Source organism: Poecilia latipinna, unplaced genomic scaffold, assembly GCF_001443285.1.
Source record: "Poecilia latipinna isolate Pla-1442-1.1 unplaced genomic scaffold, P_latipinna-1.0 Scaffold2613, whole genome shotgun sequence".
Taxonomy (NCBI): Eukaryota; Metazoa; Chordata; class Actinopteri; order Cyprinodontiformes; family Poeciliidae; genus Poecilia; species Poecilia latipinna.
Window position 1 is genome coordinate 8,917 of NW_015115229.1, and position 26,078 is coordinate 34,994.

The following is a 26,078-nucleotide window of genomic DNA, read 5'->3' on the forward strand; positions in this document are numbered from 1 at the left end:
TTTTTTTGACATTTTGATTTGCAAACATCAAATCGAGAGCTATGAACGCGGTTACATAGCTCTCGAAGTAACCAACATTCATTGGCATGAAATCAACTGAGTGCCAGCAGCTCATGGGCTCTGCGGTAGTGTGCTGAACTGAAGGACTCTCTGCGAAATCACAAACATTCACGAACATCGCTGCGGAGAGGCGCTATACGCACCATCTTAGGGTAGGGCTGGCGGCCGTAGGCGAAGATCTCCCACAGGAGAACGCCGTAACTCCAAACATCTGACTTTGTGGAGAACTTCTGCAGAAACAACGGGTAAAAATTGAAGACAGATTTGAAAGGAAATTAAATTATGATTTCGGTAAATCAAAATATAAATGAAGAAAAAAAAAAGGAGTAAATTTCACATAAAACGTGGTTCCTCCTAATTATGACTTATAACCCAGTAAAAGTGGGTGGAGGTTATTTCTGATCTGCCCCTCTCTGCTGGAATTCCCCGTTTTCTAGTTGTGATATTTTAAGACTAACACGTGTGAGAGTCAGGTCTGCAGTTATTGATTAATGACAATATATTGATCGGAGAACAACACACAGAGAATGTTTCAAATTACCGCCCTCTCTTTATGTGGTGCAAGATAAAGCGAGCTGAGCAGTAAAACGAGGAGATTGTTCTTTTTTTGATAACAGAGTCAGTGTACCTCTTTCTTCAGAGCTTCAGGAGCCGTCCATTTGACAGGCAGCTTGGCTTTGTCCGTCTCTTTGGAGTCCATCTTAGCGAGGCCGAAGTCGCTGACCTTCGCCACGCTGTCGTCAGAGATCAGGACGTTTCGCGCTGCCAGATCTCTGTGGACAAGTTTCTTCGACTCCAGGTACTCCATCCCTTCACACACATCCCTGACCACAGGACGTGCAAAGAAAAGCACGGCATGGAGGAAATCAGCATCTGCTTAAAAAGTCTCCCCAAAAACAAAAGTGACGTAACGAGATCAGTTTGATGAGACTCACAGGGAAAAGCGCAGCAGCTGAGCGGGGCCGACGACTGATCGTCCTCTGGTCCTGAGAAAATTCACAAGGTTTCCCTGCAAACACACCATAAACCTACAGTTTAAAGGTAAACACAAACCTTTAAGCGTAACATGTCGATAAATAAAGAGGAAATAACACAAACGGACGGGTTTGAATTGGGCCTGCTCTTTAGCGCCCTCCACTGGCAGGAAAAAAAACATGCAACTTTTTTTTAATGATCTGTGATAAATACCTTTATCATAGAAGGGAAAGCTACTTCAGCAAATACAAAACGTACAAAAATAATAACAATTTTATTATTAGTCAAGAATAGGTTTGTTAATAAATAATTGTTTCTTTGGTTATTCTTCTTTTTTTTTTTTTACAAGTTTACTTACATAATACAAATAAATCAGCAGAACATGTGGCTTCTGTATCGTTATAACCGGCTTTTATATGTGGTGATGCAGTCATGATAAAATTACATTTAATATTTACCAGAATAATATTTTATTTCATGATTTATTATAATAAATACTCATTCATACCTCTGGCACAATTAGGTTTAAATCTCACACAAAGGCACCAGTCGTTAAAAAAAAAAAAGAAAAAAAGAAAAAAAAAGGAATAATCTTAATCCTCTGGGGGATTGGATAATTTTTGGGGTTAAACTGTGTTTGTTAAGCGTACCTTGGTCATGAGCTCAGTGACGATGTGGAGCCCCTTGTGAAGGATGACTCCCAGCAGTCGCACCAGGTTCTTATGCTGCAGCTTCCTGAAACGAGGAAACGCACAGAGAAGTGAAACCAACTTCAATCCTCGACCAAACTGCACGGATGCACAATTAAAGTCAAACGTTTACACACATCTATCATCTGTATTAATCTCATGTTAATATAAACTTTTCTAAGGATAATGCCGCAAACGACTTCTATGATTTTTTTTCAAAACAAGTAGTGGCTGCGAAACCTTGACTCTATTTTAGATTTTCTCTCATCCACAAAGGTTATATATATAAAAAAAAAAACAACAGTAATTTTTGGCAAACAGTTTTTCAGCTGGAACAGCAGTGTGTGTCAAGGTTTTGTCCATCTGAATCAAATCATCTCCCTCAGCAGAAAGGAAATCGGTAAGGATGTTAAAGAACAAACCAAAAACAACCAGAGCTCAAGCTAATCATAAACTGAAATATTCTGTTTGCGATGAAGGAAGCTGAACATCACCACCAAATGAGACCAAAACACAGATCCAAGGTCAACACCTTCAAATCTGCAACTCCTTTCGGTTTTTGTTGGAGCCAAACTGAGACTATCAATTAGGAACACTGTAACGTCCATGCAGCACCGGCGGTGGCACCGTCATGCTGAGGTGTTGCTGCCATTTGCACTGGTGCACTCCACAATGCGAATATGATGAAACAGAGGAGGGTTAGTTATAAGTTCTTCAATTCAAGTTATAAATTGTTCAATTCAAAGTAACAACTTGGACACAAATGAACCGAAATGTGTTTCAAAACTGGACGTGAAAGGATAAAACAGGCTGATTTTTATATATATATTTATATGTTTGCCAAAGGTTTGTGGACAAAGCATGTGGTTTAGGAGCAAATTGCTCATGGATGTTTTAGCAAATATTTGTCTATAATGAGTGGATTAGAGAAAATCTACCACAAATTGAAAGTTGCACCCAAAGTTTTGGTGTTTGTTTTCTGCCAGTGGTAAAACAATTCAGCTAACTCATTAAAAACCGGGAAATATATATATATAAAAAAAAAATTATGACCATGATGAGTGTTTGTAAAATTCTCCAGAACTTTGTGTGCTTTTTAAAGTACAGAAGCGATAGATCACGCCTGATGGCGTTCCAAGGTAATTCAAAACGCTTGAGGACTTACGTCATTACAGCCGTTTCCTGCATGAACGCCTGAGCTGTGACGTCACATTTTATGGTCTTCACAGCCACCATCTGGCCCATGTACTCCCCCCGATAGACAGCTGAGGGTTGGAAATTACACAGAGTTAATATCTACTGAGACATTTTGTTTTAATCTGACTTCCTCTGGTCTCTAAATGTTCTCGATTATATTTTTAAATTAGAGTATAAAGTTAAAACTGTGGCACTGAAAAACATATTTTAAACCGTATTGGATGAAAAGCAAACGGTTTAAAAGATAAAGTGTAAATGCTTATGTGTGCACTATGCAGAGTTAAAACCAGACATTTAACCTGCAGACTATGTTTAAGTTTAGATTATCAAAAATATTTATATTTGCTAAATTGCCAGAATATTGGCTTATATTTCTTAAAGCGAATTTTTCATTATTTCCTTCAATCAAACTCTTTGGGGAAGCTGAGATGATGACATCACGGTTGCGTAAGCTGACGATTATTTCACAACATTTGATTTAATTTACAACTACACTGCTCAAAAAAATAAAGGGAACACTCAAATAACACATCCTAGATCTGAATGAATGAAATATTCTCATTGAATACTTTGTTCTGTACAAAGTTGAATGTGCAACAAAATCACACAAAAATCATCAATGGAAATCAAATTTATTAACCAATGGAGGCCTGGATTTGGAGCCACACACAAAATTAAAGTGAAATGTTCCCTTTATTTTTTTGAGCAGTATATATTTGCACTTAAGGAAACACCTCAAACACACTGATTCCCCGGGTGACGTCATGGAAAAATCAGCCAACTTTTCAACGAGACAATCCTCTGTGGCTCAGGAGCAAACTGCTCATGGATATTTAAGCAAATATTTGTCTATAATGCATTTTCACCTCTTAGTGGATTAGAGAAAATCCACCACAGTTTGTGGTAGATTTTCACGAACTGAAAATCTACCGCAGTTTCGCGGTGGCGCCAGTTCCTCTCTGGATACAGTTCCAGATTCCAGGAGAGAAGAAGAACTCGTATCTCGAAAAGGCTGATTACTATTTCCACAAAATGCACACAGAGACAAAGACATGTCCTGTGGTCTGAGTAAACTAAAATGATAAGTGTTTGGACATAATGACCGTCGGTACATTGGGAGAGAAGAAGAAGAAGCTTGCTTGTACGGAGGTGGTACCATCATGTGGTGGGAATGTTTTGATAATGGAGCAAAGTTTTCCGAGAAGCTTGAAGAATCAATTCTACCAATTGCATAGGAGATATGTGAGATACGTGTTTTTGGACTCTTTTTGGAGGTGTGATGATAGAAAACTTTCAAGATACAAATCTGTAAATAACATATTTATCAAGGACTTCACTATAATGCGTGCGGCTTGTGTCGTGTCAGGCAGTTTCAGGAACACTTCTCAACCATAGATACCATTAAAAGATGACATATTTCATGTTGTCATTTCCTAACTATCCCCCCCCACCCCCACCCCCACCCTGCAGGTTTTGTCATTGTTTAAAGAAACAAAACTCACCACCAAATTCTCCTTCTCCAATGTTTTCTCCCAGAATGAGTTTCGTAATGTCCAACAGCCACCCAGCTATAAAAAACAAACATAGTGACTGCAAACATATCAAAAAGCATAAACATCTCTGACTCAACTTGTTTTTAAGTGCATAGTGTTGTGTTTTTGTACAAAACGACACAACTTGACTCCGAGCTTACTTTTAGACAGCTCCTGCTCAGCTGACTTGGCTCCTTGTTTCTTCCTGGGCGTCACCAGAGTCGTGACGAGGGAGCCTTTGGTCTTTGAGTAAAACTGCATCAAAGAAAGCCAAATTAGTCACCGACGGCGAATATTTGTAGTCTGTTTCCGTGGAGCTGGTTTGGCCAAATTCACCACAAAGCAAAATTCACCTGAATTTTACTAAAATAAAAAATCGTCCGGCAGTAGGTTGTGACACACTGGGTTAGTCCAGTATCTTTCCTCCCTCTGTTTCCTCTGCAGGAGTGAGTTACAGAGTGACTCAGGCGTAAAGACGCTTGCGGCCCACTGATAAGGATGCTGCAGTGTGACTCTCCACACAGCCACAGACATAAGATTTCGCCTGATAAACCATAAAAGGGTAAAACAGAATGAGGCTTTATGCTATGATCCAATAATTGGTAAGTTAGTATATTTCAAAAGTCACGAATTCATGCTCCGCATATCGACATGTCAGATCAGTTAAATGGACGGTTATTTCCATCAATGTCTGGCTTTGGGTGCAGACATTTTAATGCAGAAAACAGAGATTTAGTGAAACATCTTATGGTTAAACTGGGATAAAATATTTATTTCCTAAAGATACTAACTGAATCCACCAGAGTATCAGTTTGTTTGTAATACATGTTTCAGTGTCATTTTTATTTTTAATTTTAATTTTTTTTTTTTATTTAAAAAAAAAAAAAGACTTCGACTTGTAAACCACGCACCTGTTTTTGAAAAAGCTGAAAGAAGCAGTTTGGTTTTGTTTGTGTTTTTTCTATTGTGCACTGTCAAAAGGTCATGACCAGACTTCATGAGAAATTACACATAGTGAGGAAGCTACACTTTATAAAAAAAATGTTGACATTCTTAATGCATGCTGACCAACATTAAAACTTCAATCCATTAGAGGTCAAATATTATCTAGAAAAACACTTTAAAACCTTGATATAGTTTGAAAACAGCCTCTTAGATTAGATGCCTCAGCAGGTCTCAGTCTGATAAACAAAAGCATTTCACAAAACTACTGGGTTAGTCTTATTTCATATATCAGATAATCGTTGTAGACACACAGAGTTAGTTGTTTCAAGAGAGTATTTGTGTTCACAGCTAGTGGAAAACCTAAAAGCAGGTCTTCAAAAAGTTAAAAAATACACAAAACACAAATTGTTATATTCTGGCTTTCACCAATCGTGGAGTGACTGCTGACTTGACAACCTCTACCATAAAGGCAGATCACTAACGGTCATTGCTAAAGAAACTGGGTGTCAACAAGGTCCTGTATGCAAGCATGTTAGTGGTAAGTTGAGTGGAAGGAAAAGATGTGGCAGATTAGAATATGCAAACGACAGGTTTAACCAAAACCTGAAGCAGACTGTGCAGCAGATGCATTGAGGAGAAGATGATTCACAAGCATTGATCAACTACATACTTGTAAACTAGGGTGCAGCTTCACATATTCTCATGTAATTTCATTTTTGTCCACTTTTAGCTCTTCAGAGGACACTTTGTTTCTTTCATCACATCTCAAATTAGATCCTGCAGCAAGACTTTTGAACCACTTTACGCCAAAGGCTGACCGCACTCCACTGACGCTTTTTTTCCAACCAAGATAAGCACTTCTCATTAGAACAAAATGTATGTACCAAAAAAAATCCTTCTAACTGATCTTTCGCATTACAGAATTTTTCTGAGAATTTGAACTAACAAAGATCTGCAACACTCAGTGATGAATATCAGTGATTTCATCAGTGAATGGATATGCTTCACTTTTTTACTGAAATAAATGAAACTATTCAATTACTGTAAACTGGTGAAAACATGACATGAGTCACATTAAATTTGAATCTAAGAATTCATCTTAATAACTCGTCATACTTGAATCATCTCAAAGTTAAATTATTACATTTCTGAAGAATTGTTTCAAGATAGACGCCTTATTTAACCTAAACTTCATGTCTCACTCGAATTCCTCTAATATTTGGTTTTAATACCGACCCATATCGAATCTCTGAAAGTGATTAATCCGTACGGAGTGTTTCACTCACTTCGATCATATCGATGAGGTTGTAGAAGTACTGCTGGTTGTCGATGGTCAGCTTGTTGTCTTGGTAAATCACTCGGTAATGGAAGACCTCTTTCGAGAAGCTGACACAAAGGACGTAGTCGCCCGGGTGCCGTATGCTCTCCCGCACCAGGAAGAGGCCGTCCTGGGGCGGCTGCAGCTTTCCCACCGCAGTCGGTCCGGAGATCTTCCCGTGAAACCAGCTGAGGACAGACAATGCGGGCCGAAACTAATGACTGTAATCGATTATTTCAGCAATCAATTTGAAAATTGATTGGATAAAAAAAATAAAATTAAAAAAAACTGGCACAATTTGCAGTACTTTTTTTTACACGTTATTTGAAATGCATTAATAATGCAAATAAGCAATTTGTTTTGTTTTTTGAATAAGAAAACAAAAAATTTTGTCAAAAATGCAATAACAATGAAAACTTGTTCATTTGTGGCAAAGATGAATCTGCAGCTAAAAAAATACTGTCAGTTAATCTGTTGATTATTTCTTTTATCTTATGGGCAATATACACTGCTCAAAAAAATAAAGGGAACACTCAAATAACACATCCTAGATCTGAATGAATGAAATATTCTCATTGAATACTTTGTTCTGTACAAAGTTGAATGTGCTGACAACAAAATCACACAAAAATCATCAATGGAAATCAAATTTCTTAACCAATGGAGGCCTGGATTTGGAGCCACACACAAAATTAAAGTGAAATGTTCCCTTTATTTTTTTTGAGCAGTATATATATTTTTTGTTCATTTCTGGCTTAATTGCTTTTCTGACTGTGTTGTTCTTTGAGCAAATGGTAATTTTTAGAGTCTGCATCCTTCAGTTAGCAATTAAATTTATTACTAAATTAGTTATTTCAATAATCGATTGATCACGGTTAATTCAATTTATCGTTTCAGTTGTAATTAATTTGCGTCGATATGTGTGGGGGAAAAAAACCTGCATTCATAAACCAACAAAAAACAAGATGCACAACACAAAGTGAGACGAGGGGACGTAACAGAGGGAATTAGAAACAGCCTGGCTCTGCGGCCCTAATAAAGCAGAACAGCAAAAATAGATCTTTCACTTCCTTTGCAGGGTCTGTGCATTGTGCATGCGACACATGTCAAATGTTAAAAAGCAAGACCTCAAAACCTCTTGCATAAATACGGCGATGAGGAAGTTGGAGTAATACTCACATTATTCTTTCATCTCAGAAATAAAAACATGAAAACAACTTCTGCTCCAGCATTTCTACATGCAAGCGGGTGGTGTCACGCAGAGTAAATACGAGTTTAAAAAAAGAGTTTGATGATATTATCATCAAACCAGTGCCTTCGTCTCTCGAGAACTTGCAGATTAAAGTGGAGAAAAACCGATTCTGTACATCTGCCTTCTCACCTCGGCTGCTACAGACGTGCTTGGCATTAACTTGATTTTCAGTACTCGGTAACACTTTATTTGAAGGGGGTTGAATAAGACTGACATGACACTGTCATAAACATGACATAACACCTGTCATGAACATGAATAAGCCTTCATGAATATTTATGATTGTTGTCATAAAGCATCATTTGGTAAATTATGACACTTTTAATACAAAGTTGACATTATTCAAAATGTGTTTGTTATGACAACTTGACATTAACCAGGAAATCATTACTGTTTAAACTTTACCTTTAATAACATAAAGTTACCTGATTTTTAAAGTGCAATCATTAATTCTTTTATAACAAATTTATATCAGTAATGATTTCCTGATATCATTACTGATATCAGGAAATATATCCTACACGAGCGCATTAGTCGTGTAGTTAGTTATTTTTTCACGACAGTTTTTCTGTCGTAGTTCGTAGATGTACAAGACTGGCATGCAACGCATGAATTAATTATTACTCATCTAAAAGGGACGTTGTTGTTTCTGAAAGCATTTTAGATGGCAACGTTTCTTCTTCGGTGATGTAACGTGGCACAAGCAGAGAGGTGGTGTTTGGATTTTTAGTTTACAAACACAAAGAGCACGACTGCCAGATTTTTGGTGGTCTCCTTAAATTTAGATTCTTCATCCGCAATCATCTCCACTCCTTTTTCTGTTGGTAACTCATAGAAAACAATCGCAGGAACAATCAATCTTTAGGATCCACTGGTTGAAGCCGGAGGCTGAGCTTTTTCTTAATAAAGGTCGAGCCACAACCACAGAAACAAGCAAAGTTGTTCATAAATTACTAAACTTCAAAAAGGTCACATTCTTAAAAAAGAAACTTAGCTAAACTATTAGGCAGGTAATTCAAAAACCCAGCCACCAAAACAAACCGCTTCGCTGCAGCTTTCGCACAGGACAAACACAATACAAACACACTCCGACACACAGCAGCAGCACCTGCAGTGACTGAATGACCTTGAGGAAATGATTTGTCATAGGAACAACTGATTTTGTTTTATCACACTTGACATATTTAATCCAGTTCCCAATCCGTCAGGTTTGCGTATCTTTTCCAGTGTTGGACTTTAAATAATAAGTCAATCTGACTCAATTGCAACAAGACTTTATAGTTGATTTCCTTTATTTCTACAAGTCATTGAGGGTGTTATTCTGTGGCTGTAAAAAAAGAGATGATTCTTTGAAAAACACGTTGCAGTTTTATGCACTATTGTAATGAAAGTTAACAACTTTATTATGAAGCCGTTTGTACGTGTAAATGAAACTGTGCCCACAAACTGGCAGAGTCATGTTTGCGACTCTGCTCAAGTAACTCCAACAAGAAACAGAAAGAGAACACATTAAGAGGATTTTACCAGTTTTGTTTTAAATTGCGTCTATCTGCGTATTCACTTTACTGAAACAAAGGTCAATTTCCCAGTTAAAAAAAAACAAAAAAGAACTGGACTACTGTAAAAGAAAAAAAACTGAGCTGGTCTGTGGTCTATCTTGCCAGATACAATACTGATGACCCACTTATAAAGAACAACATTCTAAAAATAAATTGAACTATTATTTCAGACCACCAACATTTATGTCTCCAAAAAACAGGAAGTTTGAGAAGTTAATCTCGTAGTTGGTGTTTGCTTGCATCTCAAGGATCAGCCCACACACTGTGGTCGCCAGATAAGCTTCAAAGACAGAAGCTGCTGCAGTCGCAGAGCACAAGGGTCTGACTTGAGACTCGACTGAATGATCGGTAAAATGATTTCATGAGAGTCGGAGGATGATGATGAGACTTACGGCATGAGGCTGAGGCCAGGGTCGACTCGTAGCGCCTCTCTCTCACGCACATTGCTTGAGTTTATGAGCCCCTCCTCTTCGGTGGTGTTGTGTCTGGCAGCGTAGAAACCTTTCCTCTAAAACAACAAGCAAAGTTTTCTCATTAAATTAAAGAAAAAAAATGTGTTAGTCGTTTCAAACGGACGTCTCATTGGTTTTACGGACTCTGTGAACTTTTAAACTTTTAAACAAAGACGTTTGGTGAGGTAGTACCGTGCTTGTGTCAACTATAGTGAGAATGTCTCCTTTGTGGTAGAGCAGCTCTCCAGGTTTGGCCTTCCTGTTGTCACACTTGGCTACACACTGAGTACCAGGAGCCCAGTTCATCTGCCGGGGGAGAGGAGAGAGATAATAATAGGAGCATCAGCCGCATCTTCGCTCAGGCTTCTTACACACAGCCTACTGAGCAGAGCATAACATAACAAAACCCCAAAAGACGATGCCAGTGCTTTCTGAGCTTCTGCTAGGTTGAAGTTACTTTGATGACTAACTGTGGATGTTTGTAAGGCCACCTCTCAAACACACTGCTTCCTTGTTTGACATCATGGAAATTTCTATGTTTTTTTTTTTTTTTAAATCAGCTGATATACCACAAGTGTGGTTCCCCACATGTCTGGCATCCAAGTCCAAATGCCTGGAAGTGACACGCTCATCTGTTCAAACAGCTCAGTTCAGTTTATTCGTGTATCAAAGAGCATAAAAGAAACATAAAACTAAGAGGCATGCAGGTGAAGTAAAAGAGAGGGACAATACAGTGTGCCGAAACAGCATCAAATATAACTCCATACGGGACAGGAAGAGTGGCAGCAATGCTCATCATCATCATGTTGTTCAACTCGTAAGATCTTGTTGCTTGTATAGTTTAATCTGCTAAGTGTATTTTTTGACTTGATGTTGAGAAACCAATAGAGAAGGGAAAAGGTCAGCACAGATAAAATAAGACAATCATTGACTTATCAAATCTGAAACTTTGAAAGTTTTCTTAGACGAAACAGTCACTGCTGGCCCTTTATTTGAAAGTCCTCTGACAGGTAAAGTTTAACTTACTATCAGAAATAGTTCAAGATGTTTGTTATTTTCTGTCTGGTCTTTAATTATTGTCGTTTTATTTGTGTTATTATGGGGTTTCTGTCTAAAATCAATACACGTCCTTAGTTTTCTGTACACTTAAAATGAGAAAAGCAACATCACACCAGTCTACAAATTTGGACAAAATGCATGCAGAGACAAATACTTTAACTTTTTAAAGACATGTCCTGTGGTCTGATTATTGTAAAATGGAAATGTTTGGACTTAATGAACAATGGTTACATTTGGGAAACAAGGAGGAAGCTTGCAATGAAAACCCAATCCTGATGAAGTTGTATCACGTGATTTTTTTTTTTTACAGCACGAGGGACTGGTGCACTTCACAGGTTCCACCTATAGGAAAATTAATCTCCAACTGCATGCAAACATATTTTTACATTTATGTAATTTCAGTATCAAAAATAAACGTGGACCCAAACTTATTTTACAGTTTAGTGGAAGTAAATGAATAGAAACTTTTTGTAAAAGACCGTCAACGTAAAACATGTTGAGTAACTCTCACATCCTTTCAATCTGTCCGACCATCTGATGTGATAAACAGAACCTCACAACTCTCATAAAAACAGTTCAATATACTGCAAATTTAGATGAATAAACTGAATTGGAGCCATTATAATTCCACTAAGACTAAATTACGTGCAATTCATTGAAAAATGAGTTTGTTGATTTGGCAAAGATTGAGTGAATTTCTCTCAGTTTCTGCTCATGTTTTTAAGAAACATGTTGACAAAACTTCAAATCTATTTCATGTTACACAGGAAACTGTGAAAAAACATCCTGAAAAGTGATTATAGAGTCATTAGACTATTATATATACACTGTGTGTGTATAGTTTTGTTGAATGCCCCCTCAAACTCAAAACCACAGCATGAACCGTTACATCGTCACCAACACCTTGTGACTTTGGCAGTCAATAAAAAGCTGATATTTAAACTATTTTTACTCATGAACCAAAACCTTCTGGTAACTACATGAAAGTGTTTATCAATAGATAAGTCAGATTTGGTTGTCAGACACAAAATAATTTAAAATAGAGTGACACCTTTTCACCAGATCCTTTTATGGCTTGTAGCAAAGACTATTAATTTACTCCACTGACCACAACTTGAATAATCCCTTCTGTTAAATGACACTGTTTTAAAAGCAGAGTGCAAAGAGCATTATTTGTTTCTAAACTTACTGAAGTTTATGAGAAGCTATTCAACTTTGGATCCAGCAAAAAATTACCCCCCATGACTCATCCAGGAGATCACAAAATACTCCAGAAGAATCAAGGACATGTCATTTTCCTGAGGTCAAACATGCTGAAATTCCACCTTTTAAATGGCTCAGAGTGGAGAAGAGGAGTTTGGAGTGGCCTACCCAAAGTATGGACTTGCAGTCCAATTTAGATGAGGTAGTGTGGTAAATTCATGCATTTTATGTTTACATAAAAAAAAAGAAGAAATATTTCAGGAGACACTGTTTACACATCAATTTGAGTTGCTTTGCCCCAGTAGGTCTTGACGTCCCTGGTCACAAACACATCAACTTTTCCAAGCCTTAATTGGGAACTAATGAGAGGATTGAAGAACTGAACCCACCTTGGATAGGGATTTTGATAACTTTGTTCAGAAATCCTGTGGAAAACAGGAGTGACACACTCAAGAGGTAATCCCGTAATGATGCAGCTGTAGGTGTCGGACAAAGACTGAGCATGGGAACGCCGACAGCTCGCTCCGTATAAATATTTCAGTACCTGCAGCTCTCTGAAAACACCGACGGCCGCTTTCAGGACAGCCGGCGATCAGAGAAAACAAAAAACAAAAACTTTAAATCCTCAGCCAATAGAGCCCGATTTCCCTCCTACATCCAGATCCAGTCAGCTCCCGCGGCGCTGACATCGCAGCTGGATCCGTCTGTGTTGCAGCCCGTCATCCTGGACGTCTTCTGGTGCGGACCACTTCCTCAGCACTGGGAAAAACGTGCCGCTAATTCAGAAGAGGCGGCGCAAGAAGTGACGCACTCTGCAACTTCTACGCCTGCTTTTGACACAACTGTATTCCTCCTTTATTTAATCTTCCCTGTCCAGAAATAATAAAAACAGGAGACGGACCGTCTGAAGAGTGTTTTATTACATCCTCTTAATTTTACGCATCACTACAAATACATTCAAATAATAGGACAGCGACGTTCACACTTCCCGTTTAAACGATACAAAAGCAGACCGCGACGTCCTTTGTAAATAAAATAAGCGGGACTCGTATATGAGGCTCTTTGTAAATAAACACCAAACTAAAACATGTCAAGTAACTCTCTCATATCGGTTTTTATGTTGTGCAACCGTCCCTTCCTCTACTATTAACTGAGACAACACTAACCACGCAAAACAACTTATAAATGTTCCCCTTACTCAGTCTTTTGTAATACACATGACGCAGGCACAAGGAAGAAAGTCAAGGGACTGTAACCTTTTGATCCGTACAGCAGATTTTCAGTCTATTTGTCTGACTAAAGATCCTCCCCTCCCCTAAACCTTCTTTGGAAGAAAAACAGGATTTCTAGGCATAATATTTAAAAAGACAGAACTATGGCTGCATACATTGTCATCTCTTAAGTGCTTCGTTTCCTCTGAATAAAACTGTGCAAGGAAAGACCTCCATCTGCAGAGACAAACATATTTTCAAGTGAGCCCCTAAAGACAAAACCTCAGAGGTTAGTTCCTGTCTATGTAGGTTTCATAACTTAGATTAGCTTTGACTTGTTTTGTAGGTTTCATAAAGGGGGGTTGAGCTCAACCCCAACGTCTCCTAAGATGTTTATACAACCGGAGGAGCTTTAACTGGTGCAAAAGTAACCTGAATATTTATACAACCTTTTTTCGCTATTTTTTTTATATCTGTAGGCACCGTAAAACATCACAGTATTGTATGTGGCTCTTACTCCTCCAACAATGCAAAGCTTCCTATATTTCATAATGAAGTATTTTTAAGCAGCAAAGTTAATTCAGTGAGATCAGGAGTGAGAGTGAGCTGGCCTGAAGAACAGCAGAGGTAAGCACTAAAAATAAAACTTGAGGTGAAGGTGTCTTAGTGTACTTGAGACTCTAAGGAGACAGGAAATAAAAGTGGTGATTGCCTAAGATAAAAAAAAACAAAAAAAACAGAGGGTTCGGTTTAATAGTGACACAAAACCGAATTGGAATGATGCATCTTTAACATTATTATTAATATTATTTTTTAAATAAAATGAAATAACTGCAGCTTCAAAATAAACTGCATTAAATCTGGTCTTCAACCATCAGCCCAAAACCTTCTCCAAATACATAATTCCTCTTGATTTAACGGTAGACATGTAACATGTAGAGTCATAGGTTATATTTATACGTGTACATCTGTGGGTTAAAGTTTTTTTCTGAGATTTAAAAAAAAAAATAATAATAGTGACATTCTACCAGTCTCTAAACTAGCAAACACCTCTGCTGTGGGGGCAGAGGTCAAGCTTCGTCCTTCTTGTCTTTTTTGCCCTCTCCCTCTCCTTCCCCCGTGTCGCTGACGTCCCGTCGGCGTTTGCGGTTGCGTGCGTTGGCCTTAGACGCTGGAAGCGACTCCATGCCCAAAACCTTGTGGATCTGACGGAAAGCAAGAAGTCGCAGAGCATGCTGGGACCAAAAAACAAACAAACAAAAAAAAAAAAAACAGGAAACGTCAGAATGCGGAGATTTGTGGGCTGCATCTAACATTTGTAGCATTCAGTTCAATTACAGCGACTTTCAAAGTTTTTCGCATTAGAACCAAAAACTTCAATAGTCTTTAGAGACTTTAGGGGACATAAAATAAACAAATTAGTTCATCTATGCAGAGTGGAAGGAAAATTATGCATGGTGTTCAACATTTATGCACAAATAAAACCATGAAATGTGTGATGTGCATTTGTGTTTAGTCCCCTCCACTTGATACCCCTAAATAAAATCCAACCAGCCGCCTTTAGAAGTCAACAAATTAGTACAACAGTAGATAAAGGGGTAAACCCGTGAAGACGAAGGAACACAGCAGACAGTTTAAAGTAGTTTAACAACATCCTAACCTGTAAACATCTCACACAGTGTAGTTCTGAAAATGAAACTAACGTTCGGCCATCAACCTGCAGAACGGGCTTACAGCGGCACAATCTAAAAAGCCAAAGTTTTTAGATTGTTCTTAACTTAATGAATGTGTGTTTTGTAGACATTGTGCTTTATATAACACAAATCCTTTAAATCCACCCCTGCTGCTGACTTAAACTGACAGACAGGGCAGGAGGGTAAGAATCAAAGAAGCAGCCAAGAGCTCCATGGAAACTCTAGAGGAGCTGCAGAGATGAACAGTTCAGGCTGGAGAATCTGTCGACAGAACAACTATTAGTGATGTACTCTACAAATCTTTATTGTAGAAGAGTGGCAAGAATCCTTTCCTGTCTGGTTTGCAGTTGGTCATGATCCACGTAGGAGACAGGAAACCAATGGAACAAGGAGTTCTAGTCACATGAGACCGAATTCAACTTTTTTCCTTACATGTAAAAACCTGTGCAATGGAAAACTAACACTGAACATCTCACATTTAACTGAACATAGCACCCTCGTGGTAACACGTGGTATTAGCACCGTCATGTTGTGGCTTTTCTTCAGAGAGGAGAGGAAAGCTGGTCAGAGTTGATGGAAAAAAACCCAAAACAAACTGTCAAGTTTGCAAATGACTGAAGACCAGAGCGCAAGACTTTCATTAGATCAATAACTAAATAATGTTATCTATTTTGTTGGATTAGAATTAATCCCAATCCAAACCTAAATCCACTAAAGATATCTGTGCTAAAAACTGTTTTGTCAAAAAGATGGAGACAAAAAAAAAAAAAAAAAATCAACCTGCAGATGTGAAAAGCTGTTAGAGAAATATCCAAAAACATTTGTGTTGCAAAGAATTAACTCAAAGGCTGAATACAAAATACACACCGCACTTTTCAAATTTTGTTTGTTAAAAAAATAATACATTGTTTCCTTCCACTTCACAATTATTAATTACTTACTTTGTGTCATTCTGTCACGTGAAATCCCATTGAACTATACTGAAATGTGTTGTTTTTAACATGAAAAAACAGCATAAAAAGTTGACGTGACATAAATGCTTTCGCAGGGCGCTGCAAAGCTGCAGGTAAGCACCTGTGTGCTGGCAGTTATATCCTCCCGGGCTTGAAGCTTCATGCTCTCCAACACATCTGTTGGCTCCTTCTCACAGGGGTCCATCAGGCCGGGGCCATCTGTATGACAAGAGAGAACGGTAACAACAACAGAACCACTTTGCAGCCAAGTTCAGTTGCGTTTGCTGCATCACTGTGGAGCAAAAAACAGTTCCCATAATAAAGTTATTTATTCTGGTTGTGCTAATTTGTGACCTGGAAGCAGGATGCCTGTGGAGATGCACTCCAGGACCCGGCGCATGGCCTCCCCGGGGCTTAGCGGGCCTGAAGCGCTGCTGATCACCTTCTCCACCAGCAGCTCCATGGCCTGACAGGAGAAAGGTGAACAAACTCTAGTTTATGTTTGCACAGTCCCTCTAAAACCACTAAATCTGAACCTTTTCATGTTTGGTTGAAACCTATTATTCGTGCAATGATGATATTCATTTTATTTTATAGCTCCCAGAGAACTGAGCAGCACTTACCCAGCTGGGCAGCTTCCCCCAGGTGGGAACACGCTGACATAAATCTCTCAGCACCCGAATGACGATCACGCAGGACTGCAATCCATTTGCACGAGCCTTTAGAGAAGAAAAAGAGAAAGCCTCGTCAAAAGGAAGCATTTATTTCTGAGAATATGGACTTCTGTTGCGTCAACAATACAATTTAAGCACAGAATATTACATAAATTTTATTTACTTTGAACAAAGTTTTCAACATAATAATCAGCCATCTGCATACATTGTCTTGACAATAAAACATACTGCATTCGATCTTACATAGAAAACAATTTCATCCTATATTTTACTGTTTATATATATCCTTCGTCTTCCATATAACTATTGCACTTTAACACTTATCTGTACCATGGGAACATTTCTTACAGTACATCTAAGAATAAAAGAGCATATTTGTAACATTAACAAAAGGATTTTCCCCCTAAACTTTACCTGAAACCATTTGGCATGTCGGAGGGAAGCCAGGTTATCCAAACATTTCTTCCTGTTTAAAACATCGGGAGGATCCTTCTCTGACAGATCTGTTGAAAATAAAAAGCAGTTTTACTCGACATCTTGCAGACTTCTCATGATGAAAGCAGTATATAGCTCAAGTTGTTACTGCGTTTGATTGAGAGTAGGAATATCTCTCATAGTTCATGCAAGTATGATAATAATAATAAAAAAAACATCAGATAATCTGTTTTAGTCAGTATTCAAGAGGATACAAAACAGGCATCAATAAAAGGAGAAACAAAACCAGTCTGGAAGACAGTTTCTAAGTAAGACAAGAAAAAAGAAAAAAAAAATACAAATGAGTTTTCAGGAATGAAAACAGAAACAAGAAATCCCACATTCAGAGAAAAGAGGCCATGTTTGAATCCAGTCCACCTTTTACACAAGTACAGTTAGGTTTGGTTTGTCAAGAACAGACACGACTTATGAAATGAAATACATTTCCTTCAAAAGTTTTGGTTGATGCCCACCAACTTGAAAACCAAAGCAAACAGTGTTATTGATTGTATTATTTGTGACATTCAGTGGTGGTAAATAAAACTGTCTGCTCTGACAAAAAAAAAAGGAAAAAAATGAGACATTAGAGACAGTTTCTATTTTCCAACATGAGCACTGATCAGCCACAACCTTTAAAACAAATATAGTTACTAAAAGCAACCAGGATTATTTAAAAGTAAAGACAAAGTTCTGCTAAAAAAAGCTTTGGTCTTGCCGTAGCACTCAGCCACCTTTCTCTCTATCACAGCAATGTGTGCAACTGCGTAAAACTACAACGACCACAAGGTTACTGGTCCTGCTCTGTATTTTCCCCACCCAAACGATTCAAATGATCAGCTGCTTTCCTGGACTCCAGAAAAGCCCCAGAGTTTTGTTTTAAAGGCTGAAGGAACAAAAACAGTAACAGGAGTTTGCTTTGTGGCCGATCGGTACATTTCCTTCTGCTTTCTCTTTTAGCCTGAGATCAAAATATTATATTTTTGTAGTTTTTACCCAGAAAAATAAAAATTGAGTCGTTATTCTCCCAAATTTAAACTCACATCTACTTGCTCCTCAAACAGAAAACATGATAATTTATGTAAAATGTTTCCAAGCTGTTGAAACAGAGGTAATTATTCTCATTTATGTAATTTTTTCCCATTCTGAGCGTGGTAGACTTCTTGTTTTTGTTTCTCTTCCCAACAAGCCCACAAACTACAGAAGAACAAAAATCTGCTTTGAAACAAGTGTGAACAAAACTCAAACATGTAGAATCTGTCTGCAAACATATTCTAACACATCACAAGCAACCAGGTAAAAATAAGACTGATGAAAAATATAACAGGTGTGATGATAAAATTAGCAAGAAATAAGAGAAAAACCTTTAGATAACCTGTTAGAGAAAAACATGGTTCAACCGTGTAGACCGTCAATGCAGCTGGTCATCTAAATGTGAATCTTTTATTTGTAAAAGTAAATGTGGTTAGTGACGTCTTCACTAGTCAGCCATGGGGTTTCCACATTTCCAAGTTAATGAGAGCTGTAGTGTTTAATAGAGTTACATGGAAAAACAAAAATAAAAAAATCTGTTTTGAAGCCTACACTATCATACCACTTAGAATCAAAAATCCACATTCATTACAATTTTCAAAGGTTTAATTTAGGAGCGCTTCAGACGCTCTGATGACAGTGAAGTTTTTATTATTCTTTAAAAAAAAAAAAAAGCCCTAAAAATGGATCAACTTGATCCATCAACATTTCTTCTTAGTGGTATGTGCATCAGTGTCGCCTTCACATGACTTTGGCCTGCTAGGGTCTGCTGATACAGAATGAAAGCACTGATTAACAAACCCAAATAAAATACAAGACCGGCTGAAAACATCTGCACCATGTTTTCAAAAATGATTTTAATAATATTAAAAATAATAATAAAAAACACAATATACTTAAATAACTGCAGTTACTAGAACAGGAAAAGCAGTGGTTGCAACACAATGATTCTGGTCTTTTTCTCTTCACTGTTTATGGGAACAAGCATAATGTTATGGTTTATTTAAGCTCCTCTAATAGGAGGTGGGATCAAATTCCAGAGAGAGCAGAACTTCCTCTGGCTGCAAGAGCAGAGTGTCTCTCTGCCCACACATTCCTCACTTTATCAGCTCTTTATTGGTTTCTAACATATTGTTTTTGTTTGTTTACAAGGCAGAATTTTCCATTTTGAAAGTCATGGTGTGGAAACTGAAAGAGAGCCACTTACAACTGGTGTTAAGTATCTTATACTTTTTTTTTTTTTCAATTAAAGCTGGATTTCAAAAAGACTAGAGGCAAGTATGTCAAGCAGCAGACTGCAGGCCAGCGCACCCAGTCAAATAGCTAATCAGTTTTTTTCAGACTCTCAATATATAAATAACACAACATGAAATTATATTTTGTGTAATTAGCACATTTGTTGTATATGATTTAAAAAAAAAAAACTGTGACCAAGGTAAAATTAATTTGACTTTTTCATAACTCTGTAAAATTGCCTACAATCCTTCATATGAGTACAGTGGACCACCATCTATTTGCACTTCAGTATTTCCAAATTTACACTAAATATAATAAGGTATATATAGTGTTTGAACAATGAAAATAGGCAGTTATAGAGGCAGAATATCGGGGCTCCGCTGTATATGACACAGCTGATTTTAGACAGACTAACAGTGTTCGCTTGCTCTCGTTATATGGCCATGTATCAAAACAAAAGTTACAAATAAATGTCCTAAACTTCATCATTATTCAGCAATTTATTGTCATTCAAGCAGCAGGAGAGAAATATTTGCTGCTCTTTCCGTTTCAAATTGTTTAGCGTCAATCGTATGACATACTTTAGGTTGTGGAGGAGTATTTTAAAATATATAGACATCGCTAACAAGCAGTGGTGGTAGGAAAGCAAACAAACATGAACACAAGTCTTTTCAGTGTTTGTTTTGGTGTCCTCCCATCTGCCTCTCCAAAAAGATGTAAGCCTAAGGGGAAACTGTCAGAACAACAGAGTCACTTTCAGTTATTAAAATCAGATCATTGTGATGCAGGTAAAGAACACTCCAGTACCTCAACATAGATAATGCCTCAAGATGATGCAGGAATGGCAGACTTACCATTTACTTCAATGTAAACCTTCTACATATGAATGGTGGTGTTTATAAACAGAAAGTCTACTGGAAAGATGTTCATCCCTGGGCATTATCAGAACAATGACTGTCGTCTAAGATGAGGTTCTGGAAATTCTGCATGAGAATGCGTTCATGAAATAAAGACACACCCTGTTGGCACAGAAAGGTCGGAGAGCCCGGCTTTTGATTCCCATTAGGAAATAAATGGTCGACTAGTGTAGCTGCAAAAGAAAATGGGCAGATAAAAAAGTGGGACAAATAAAAAGGTGATTAAATTGTTAAAGGTTAAAAGAAATCTTAAATTTGGGCTTTGTAAAAATCCCAACAACATTACTTAATTCTGTGGATTACATTTAGATCCCTAGACGGTGGAGTAAGAGGGAAATTATGGGTATATTAGGTGTATTACAGATGTGTACTACACATTTGGTTGCTTGGTACTGAAAGCTTTGGCTTCTCTAACCTTTCTCGGCCGCTTTTCCTTCTGCCTGCTTGTCCTTCTCAGCAGCAGTGTCCTCCCTCATCAGCGGCGAGGTGAGAGAAATGGTCACCTGCATTTTGGGCTCCTGGCTTGAACATATCACGATGTTCGCCTCGTCGGGATGAGCCTGCACCTCATACTGATCTTCAGAAAATGTCTGCCGGTTAAAAGGACACTTGGATTACTCACTACAGAGGAGGAAGGGTGTAGGGGTAAAAATAGCCTTGTTTGGTTAAGTTATGAGGTAATTGCTGTGTTTGTAGCCTCTGTTAAAGGCCATTGGGATTGAGTCTCCTCATTAAGAAATATAAGGGTCACTATGAGTGATTTCTCTGATGGGTCATGAAAAATGTATTTAAAGATGCACAATTTTGAAAATAAACTGGGAGGATAATGCAACAAGTCTCATCTCACTCTGTAGGATTCAGGTGTCGTAACCAGGCAGTAAATCTAAAGATCAGTGGAAAGCTCCTTTAATAAAACATTCATACTGCCACAGCAGGAGGGAAAATAGTAAGCATCACATGATAATGTTGTATAAAGTTGTCTCGTAGCCTCACACGAAAAAACACATTTGGGTTAAATATAACAAAACAGTTGCGGAAGCATTTCTCCCAGAGCTTGAGTCCCCAGATGATGTCACATGAAGATAGTCTAGACTAAAAGCAACGAACTGAAAACAGGCCGAGTGTCACTTTAAGATTTTGTGGCACACTATTCTAGCAGGATACCAATTAAAATGTGGAAACAGAATTAAAGCCAGGAGCCAACCAAGAGTCTCCTTGAATGTTTTTATGTTTTGTCATTACAATTCACCAACAAAAGCCAATCTTCTCTAGAGTCTCTAGCAGAAGAGACTCTAGAGAGTCTCTTCTGCACATCAACAGAGGTCCTCTGTGACCAATTTTCAAATTTTGACAACTTCTCAGTTGGATTTTGGTCTGAACTTTGACTAGGCCATTATAAAATTAATGTGCTTTGCTCTAAATTATGCCGTTGCAGCTATAAATAAAATATGGAAAACATGAAATAAGGAAAAACGAAGCATTATAAATGCTACTGTCCACTGTATTGAGGTAAAATTTTGACTGACTGAACGTTTAGATAATATTTCAAAAGTGTGTACCTTTTTTGAGGTTATTTATGTCTGAGCCAACTTGAAAAATTGAGTTTAATACTTTTCCTAAGGTAATACATGCAGCAATGATATTTGTGAAGTCAAATTTAAAAGATGCTTTTCCTCTCCCACGGCACAAACATCAGGAGAGGAAGCCTCTGGTTCTCCTTTTACCTGTTTCACAACTACCTCTCTTTTAGCCAAGTCTGTAGATGACAAGAAATAATGTTGCTTCCTCTTTAAGTAATGAACTAATGACACAATTTTAAAACTTCCTTTGAATAATATCTTTGTGGTTCTTTTTTTCCATCTCTCAAGATCATATAAAAGAGGAAGTAACTCACCCGAAAAGCCCAGAAAATACATATTTGGAGTATAAAACCCATCTTTCAAATGATTAACTGAACGCTTACCGATAGTTCCTTTGGCAGCTGCTTGGCGATGCTCTTCAGTAATGAGACGGTGGGTTTCTTAGCTGTTAGTAGTATGAGCTCCACATTCCTGTCCCCGCGAAGCAGCAGGCCTTTGGCTAGGATCCCCACCCTCATCACACCTTTTAGCATCCGGGCCGGGTTCTCAGCACTGACAAGAAAAACCGCACATTAAGGTTCAAGGCTCAACTTGAAATATATTTCCAAATGTCCACAGATTCAAAACGGCGCACTAAAATTAAAGAAGGAAATATGACGCACTGACTTTATTTTATGAATGGTGATGTGAACTCTTCAGTTAGAGTAATTATGACTTGGGCTATCTTCTTTAACCACAGGTATTGTTGAAACTGTGAAGCCCAATACACCACAGGAAGTGTATCTAGATACTGTGACCTCCCCACTCTCGGTTCACTGCTACCAACGATGCACAATAAGCAACAGCCAGCCACAAAGAGTAATGTTACCTTTGCCCTACTACAAGTAGACTGACATCTTGTAACGTCTTGATGTAAAACATGTTGCCTCTAAAAGCAAATAGGATTTATAGCAAATGATGAATCAGTCAAAACTTTTCCTGCTTTTGAAAAATAAAAAGTTTTTATGAATTTTCTGTATTTTTCAATATTTGTCTAAAAGGTTAAAATATAAAATCAAAGTTGTTTGATTCATTCAAACAATTTTAGTATTTATCGATTATTTTTCATATTTCCTAGGTTTAATTTTAACATTTTGATGTCCGATGCAGCACATTCCAGGGCTATGATATCTAAGCATAAGAACGTCTATGTTAGAAAACCTAATGTCACTTTCGACATTGTCATGTCACTCAAAGCACTGCGATAAAAAGAGGCCTCTCCACTTGCCTTGTAGCCTCTCCCTCAGCAGCAGTAGAGGGTACGGCTGGTTCTTCCTTGTCCAGCAGAGAGTCTGACACCAGTTTCAGAGCTCGTTCAGAATGAGAGACAATCCTCTGAACAGCTTGGAGCTCCTCTTCCACCGGGTAAATAGTCGAATGCTTGGCCATGATGTGACGATCATCAGCAGAGTCAGGGCGCCGGACACAATTCTTAAAGCAGAGACACACTCATGGTCAATGCCAATATTCTTTAAATTGCCTGTTAAACAACTCCTTGACGTCCCAAAATATGTTTTATTCATGGTAATATTCTCAGTTTTGTTTTCATTTAGGCTCAGGATTTATTTCAATTAATGTTTTTTTTTTTTGTCTTTAGGACAATCTAGAGAGGCTTTTTTTTTATAGAATGAGGCAGATTTTAATTTCATCCACAAGAGAATGAAAAGTAATATCCTGCTTATCAAAGACTAAATAAAAAAAAAGATGAAACACACAAACAGGGCCCAGCACAGAACCCTGAGGGACGCCATATTGGAAAAAAGGAATAATACTGTCCAAGACCGACAGAAAAAGTCCACAGGATTAGAGTAGAACAATTTAAGAGCAGTGTCTGCACACAGTTCAAGATACGGTGGAGGCACTGATGGTGGACAGGTCTAAAACTGATAAGGCAGCATTATCGTCAGGGTCAGAAGGTCGAAGTAGATAATTAAAATCGTTAATCTCTTGCTTCAGTGATGATAATGCTATGAAGAGTTAGGATAATTCTAATCTTATTAAACATGAGATAAGTGTTATATTTTTTCTTTACAGCAATCCACCATACACACCAAATGAAGAACAAGATGCTCACCAGTAGAGGGGGCACTGGCATGCCAGGGCGACTCATGAGAGGTGGAGGAGGTGGAGGAGGCATCCTGCGCCTCTGCTCCCCCCAGTACATCTGCTCCTCCTCCATCCTTCTCCAGTACATGTCCTCCTCATACCGTCTGCATGAAAGAGGGACAATTTACCCACCCACTAATGTAAATAAAGTCAACTTTAAAAAATATTGTGTTGTAAAATATTTTGTTCTGAACTACTCTCTAGAAAACTAGTAAAAAATATATATATATTTTTTTTGATAAACAAGGAAAACCATGTGAGTGAGAGGCATCACACGCAGTCTATTCATGTGAGTCTTACTGTCAAGTGCTCAACTTCACCCACTTCCCTTTTACTGCCGTTACCAACGTGGATGCAAGTTACTCATTCTGGCTTTTTTAGTCACTTCTGTAGCAACAATAACATCTTTCAAAACTGACGTCAAAATGGGAAGAAGTTTAGGCCTGTGACAAAGAGTCAAGCCGGACCTCATCTCCATGTGCCAGCGCTGCTCATCCTCTCTCTGTCTCTTCAGCACAGCCTTCTGCTTCTGCTTCTTCAGCTTGCTCTCTTGAAGCTTTCTGGCCCGATTGCTTGGCTTGATCTCCACAGGAAGCTCTGGGTTCACTTTTTTCTGCAGAAAATCAGAAGTTGGCAGAGCAAATGAAGACAGATACAATCGACAGGTTTTTCTATTGCCAGATCTCATATTTAAATTTACAGATCACAAGTGTTATATTAGGTTGATAATTGCCCCTAAGACTTCTTCCTCATTTCTTCTTTAATCTGACTTGAGAATTAAGTTGCTTTCTTTCATTTGAAGAGTGCAGAAGAAGGTTGGAGCAACAGCTTCTTATTCCCTCCGCTTTATTAATGTTGGTGGAGACGTTTCAGGATGATCGTCATCGTTTCTCACATTAAAATTTAAGGTCTATTTACATTTACAATTCTAGGCTCATTTTCCTTTATTTTCCCTTCAGTTTATTTTGACATTGGAGTACAAAAACCTGACATAGTTACATATTTTTAAATGTTCATCTCAATAAATCTTGAAACTGTATTGAAAATTGTGCCTCACTTCTAAGTTGTACCTTATTTAATAATGTAGCAGAGTGAATGTGAAACAGGAAGCTTTTAAAATAGATGTTCAGTTATCAGCAAACCAAATACTGTCAACCTGAAAAACCGATTCTACTTAAACAACCTACAGAAATCACCTTGAACCAAGAACCACAGTTCAAACTAAGATTTACAATAAAATGGGTCGAAGCATCATGATGCTTTCTGAAAGTAAAGTGGGCAACTTCAGAGGAAGTAGAAACACAAGCAGCTCAGGAGATTTAAATTATGACTTGATCACAGGAAACACAAGACTAAACCAAATCATGCAAACATCCAGGCATTTTGTGGGTAGCCACCAATAATCTACAACTCTTTGAAGAAACTTGTGCAACATAAGTTAAAAGTATATCTTAAATGTACTTCTTTCAACTAAGTTAAACTTCCTGTACACTGTTTTTCACCAAAAAATGTATACTTTCAGTTACAGCACCGTAGTACAGATGTATCTGAAAGGGTCAATCAAACAGGAAGCAGCTTACTTTGTATTGCAGTCTGTGCCTCCGTCCCTTTAGGTGCATGTCTTTAGCATTGGGGTCATTGAAGCTGCACTCACAGAGTTTACAGTGAAATCGAATCACCTTTCCATCCTCGTTGCGTACCTGAAAGCACAAGACTCCAGTGAACAACGTAAATAAATCATATTTTAATTCTTTAGCTGTACATTTTAAAGCATATTTCAAAAACTATTTGGCCTTAAAAGGTGTTAATGATTTAAAATAAAAGAAAAAAGAAAAAGAACAGCAGCACATAATAAACTACACCGAATTTTAGTTTGAAAACAAAGCAAAGCTTTGTAGAACAACAACAACCTGAAGTATTTATC

The 26,078-nt window shown here is 37.9% G+C and overlaps 2 protein-coding genes across 6 annotated transcripts in view; both read right to left on the reverse strand.

Annotated features, from left to right (window-relative positions):
• The window catches only part of matk (megakaryocyte-associated tyrosine kinase), an 18,297-nt gene extending 5,235 nt beyond the window's left edge, over positions 1-13,062 (reverse strand). Inside the window, exons 1-12 of one of the 2 annotated variants that reach the window (XM_015020602.1) lie at positions 12,786-13,062; positions 12,631-12,666; positions 10,172-10,285; positions 9,920-10,035; positions 6,685-6,904; positions 4,615-4,708; positions 4,424-4,489; positions 2,890-2,989; positions 1,686-1,770; positions 996-1,069; positions 689-884; positions 204-290 (exon numbers count right to left, since the gene is read on the reverse strand). In XM_015020602.1, the coding sequence (XP_014876088.1) occupies positions 204-290; positions 689-884; positions 996-1,069; positions 1,686-1,770; positions 2,890-2,989; positions 4,424-4,489; positions 4,615-4,708; positions 6,685-6,904; positions 9,920-10,035; positions 10,172-10,285 (1,152 nt within the window). In that variant the 5' untranslated portion in view covers positions 12,631-12,666; positions 12,786-13,062. Of the gene's footprint in view, positions 1-203; positions 291-688; positions 885-995; positions 1,070-1,685; positions 1,771-2,889; positions 2,990-4,423; positions 4,490-4,614; positions 4,709-6,684; positions 6,905-9,919; positions 10,036-10,171; positions 10,286-12,630 lie in introns of both variants that reach the window. The other variant, XM_015020601.1, reaches the window with a different exon arrangement.
• Positions 13,063-13,142: 80 nt separating this feature from the next.
• zfr2 (zinc finger RNA binding protein 2) overlaps positions 13,143-26,078 on the reverse strand; it is a 27,920-nt gene continuing 14,984 nt past the window's right edge. For all 4 annotated transcript variants that reach the window (XM_015020597.1, XM_015020595.1, XM_015020596.1 and 1 more), the window contains exons 9-19: positions 25,735-25,854; positions 24,622-24,767; positions 24,123-24,258; positions 23,277-23,479; positions 22,393-22,561; positions 20,845-21,019; positions 17,188-17,276; positions 16,723-16,818; positions 16,454-16,565; positions 16,221-16,318; positions 13,143-14,687 (exon numbers count right to left, since the gene is read on the reverse strand). In XM_015020597.1, the coding sequence (XP_014876083.1) occupies positions 14,523-14,687; positions 16,221-16,318; positions 16,454-16,565; positions 16,723-16,818; positions 17,188-17,276; positions 20,845-21,019; positions 22,393-22,561; positions 23,277-23,479; positions 24,123-24,258; positions 24,622-24,767; positions 25,735-25,854 (1,509 nt within the window). In that variant the 3' untranslated portion in view covers positions 13,143-14,522. The remainder of the gene's footprint in view (positions 14,688-16,220; positions 16,319-16,453; positions 16,566-16,722; positions 16,819-17,187; positions 17,277-20,844; positions 21,020-22,392; positions 22,562-23,276; positions 23,480-24,122; positions 24,259-24,621; positions 24,768-25,734; positions 25,855-26,078) is intronic.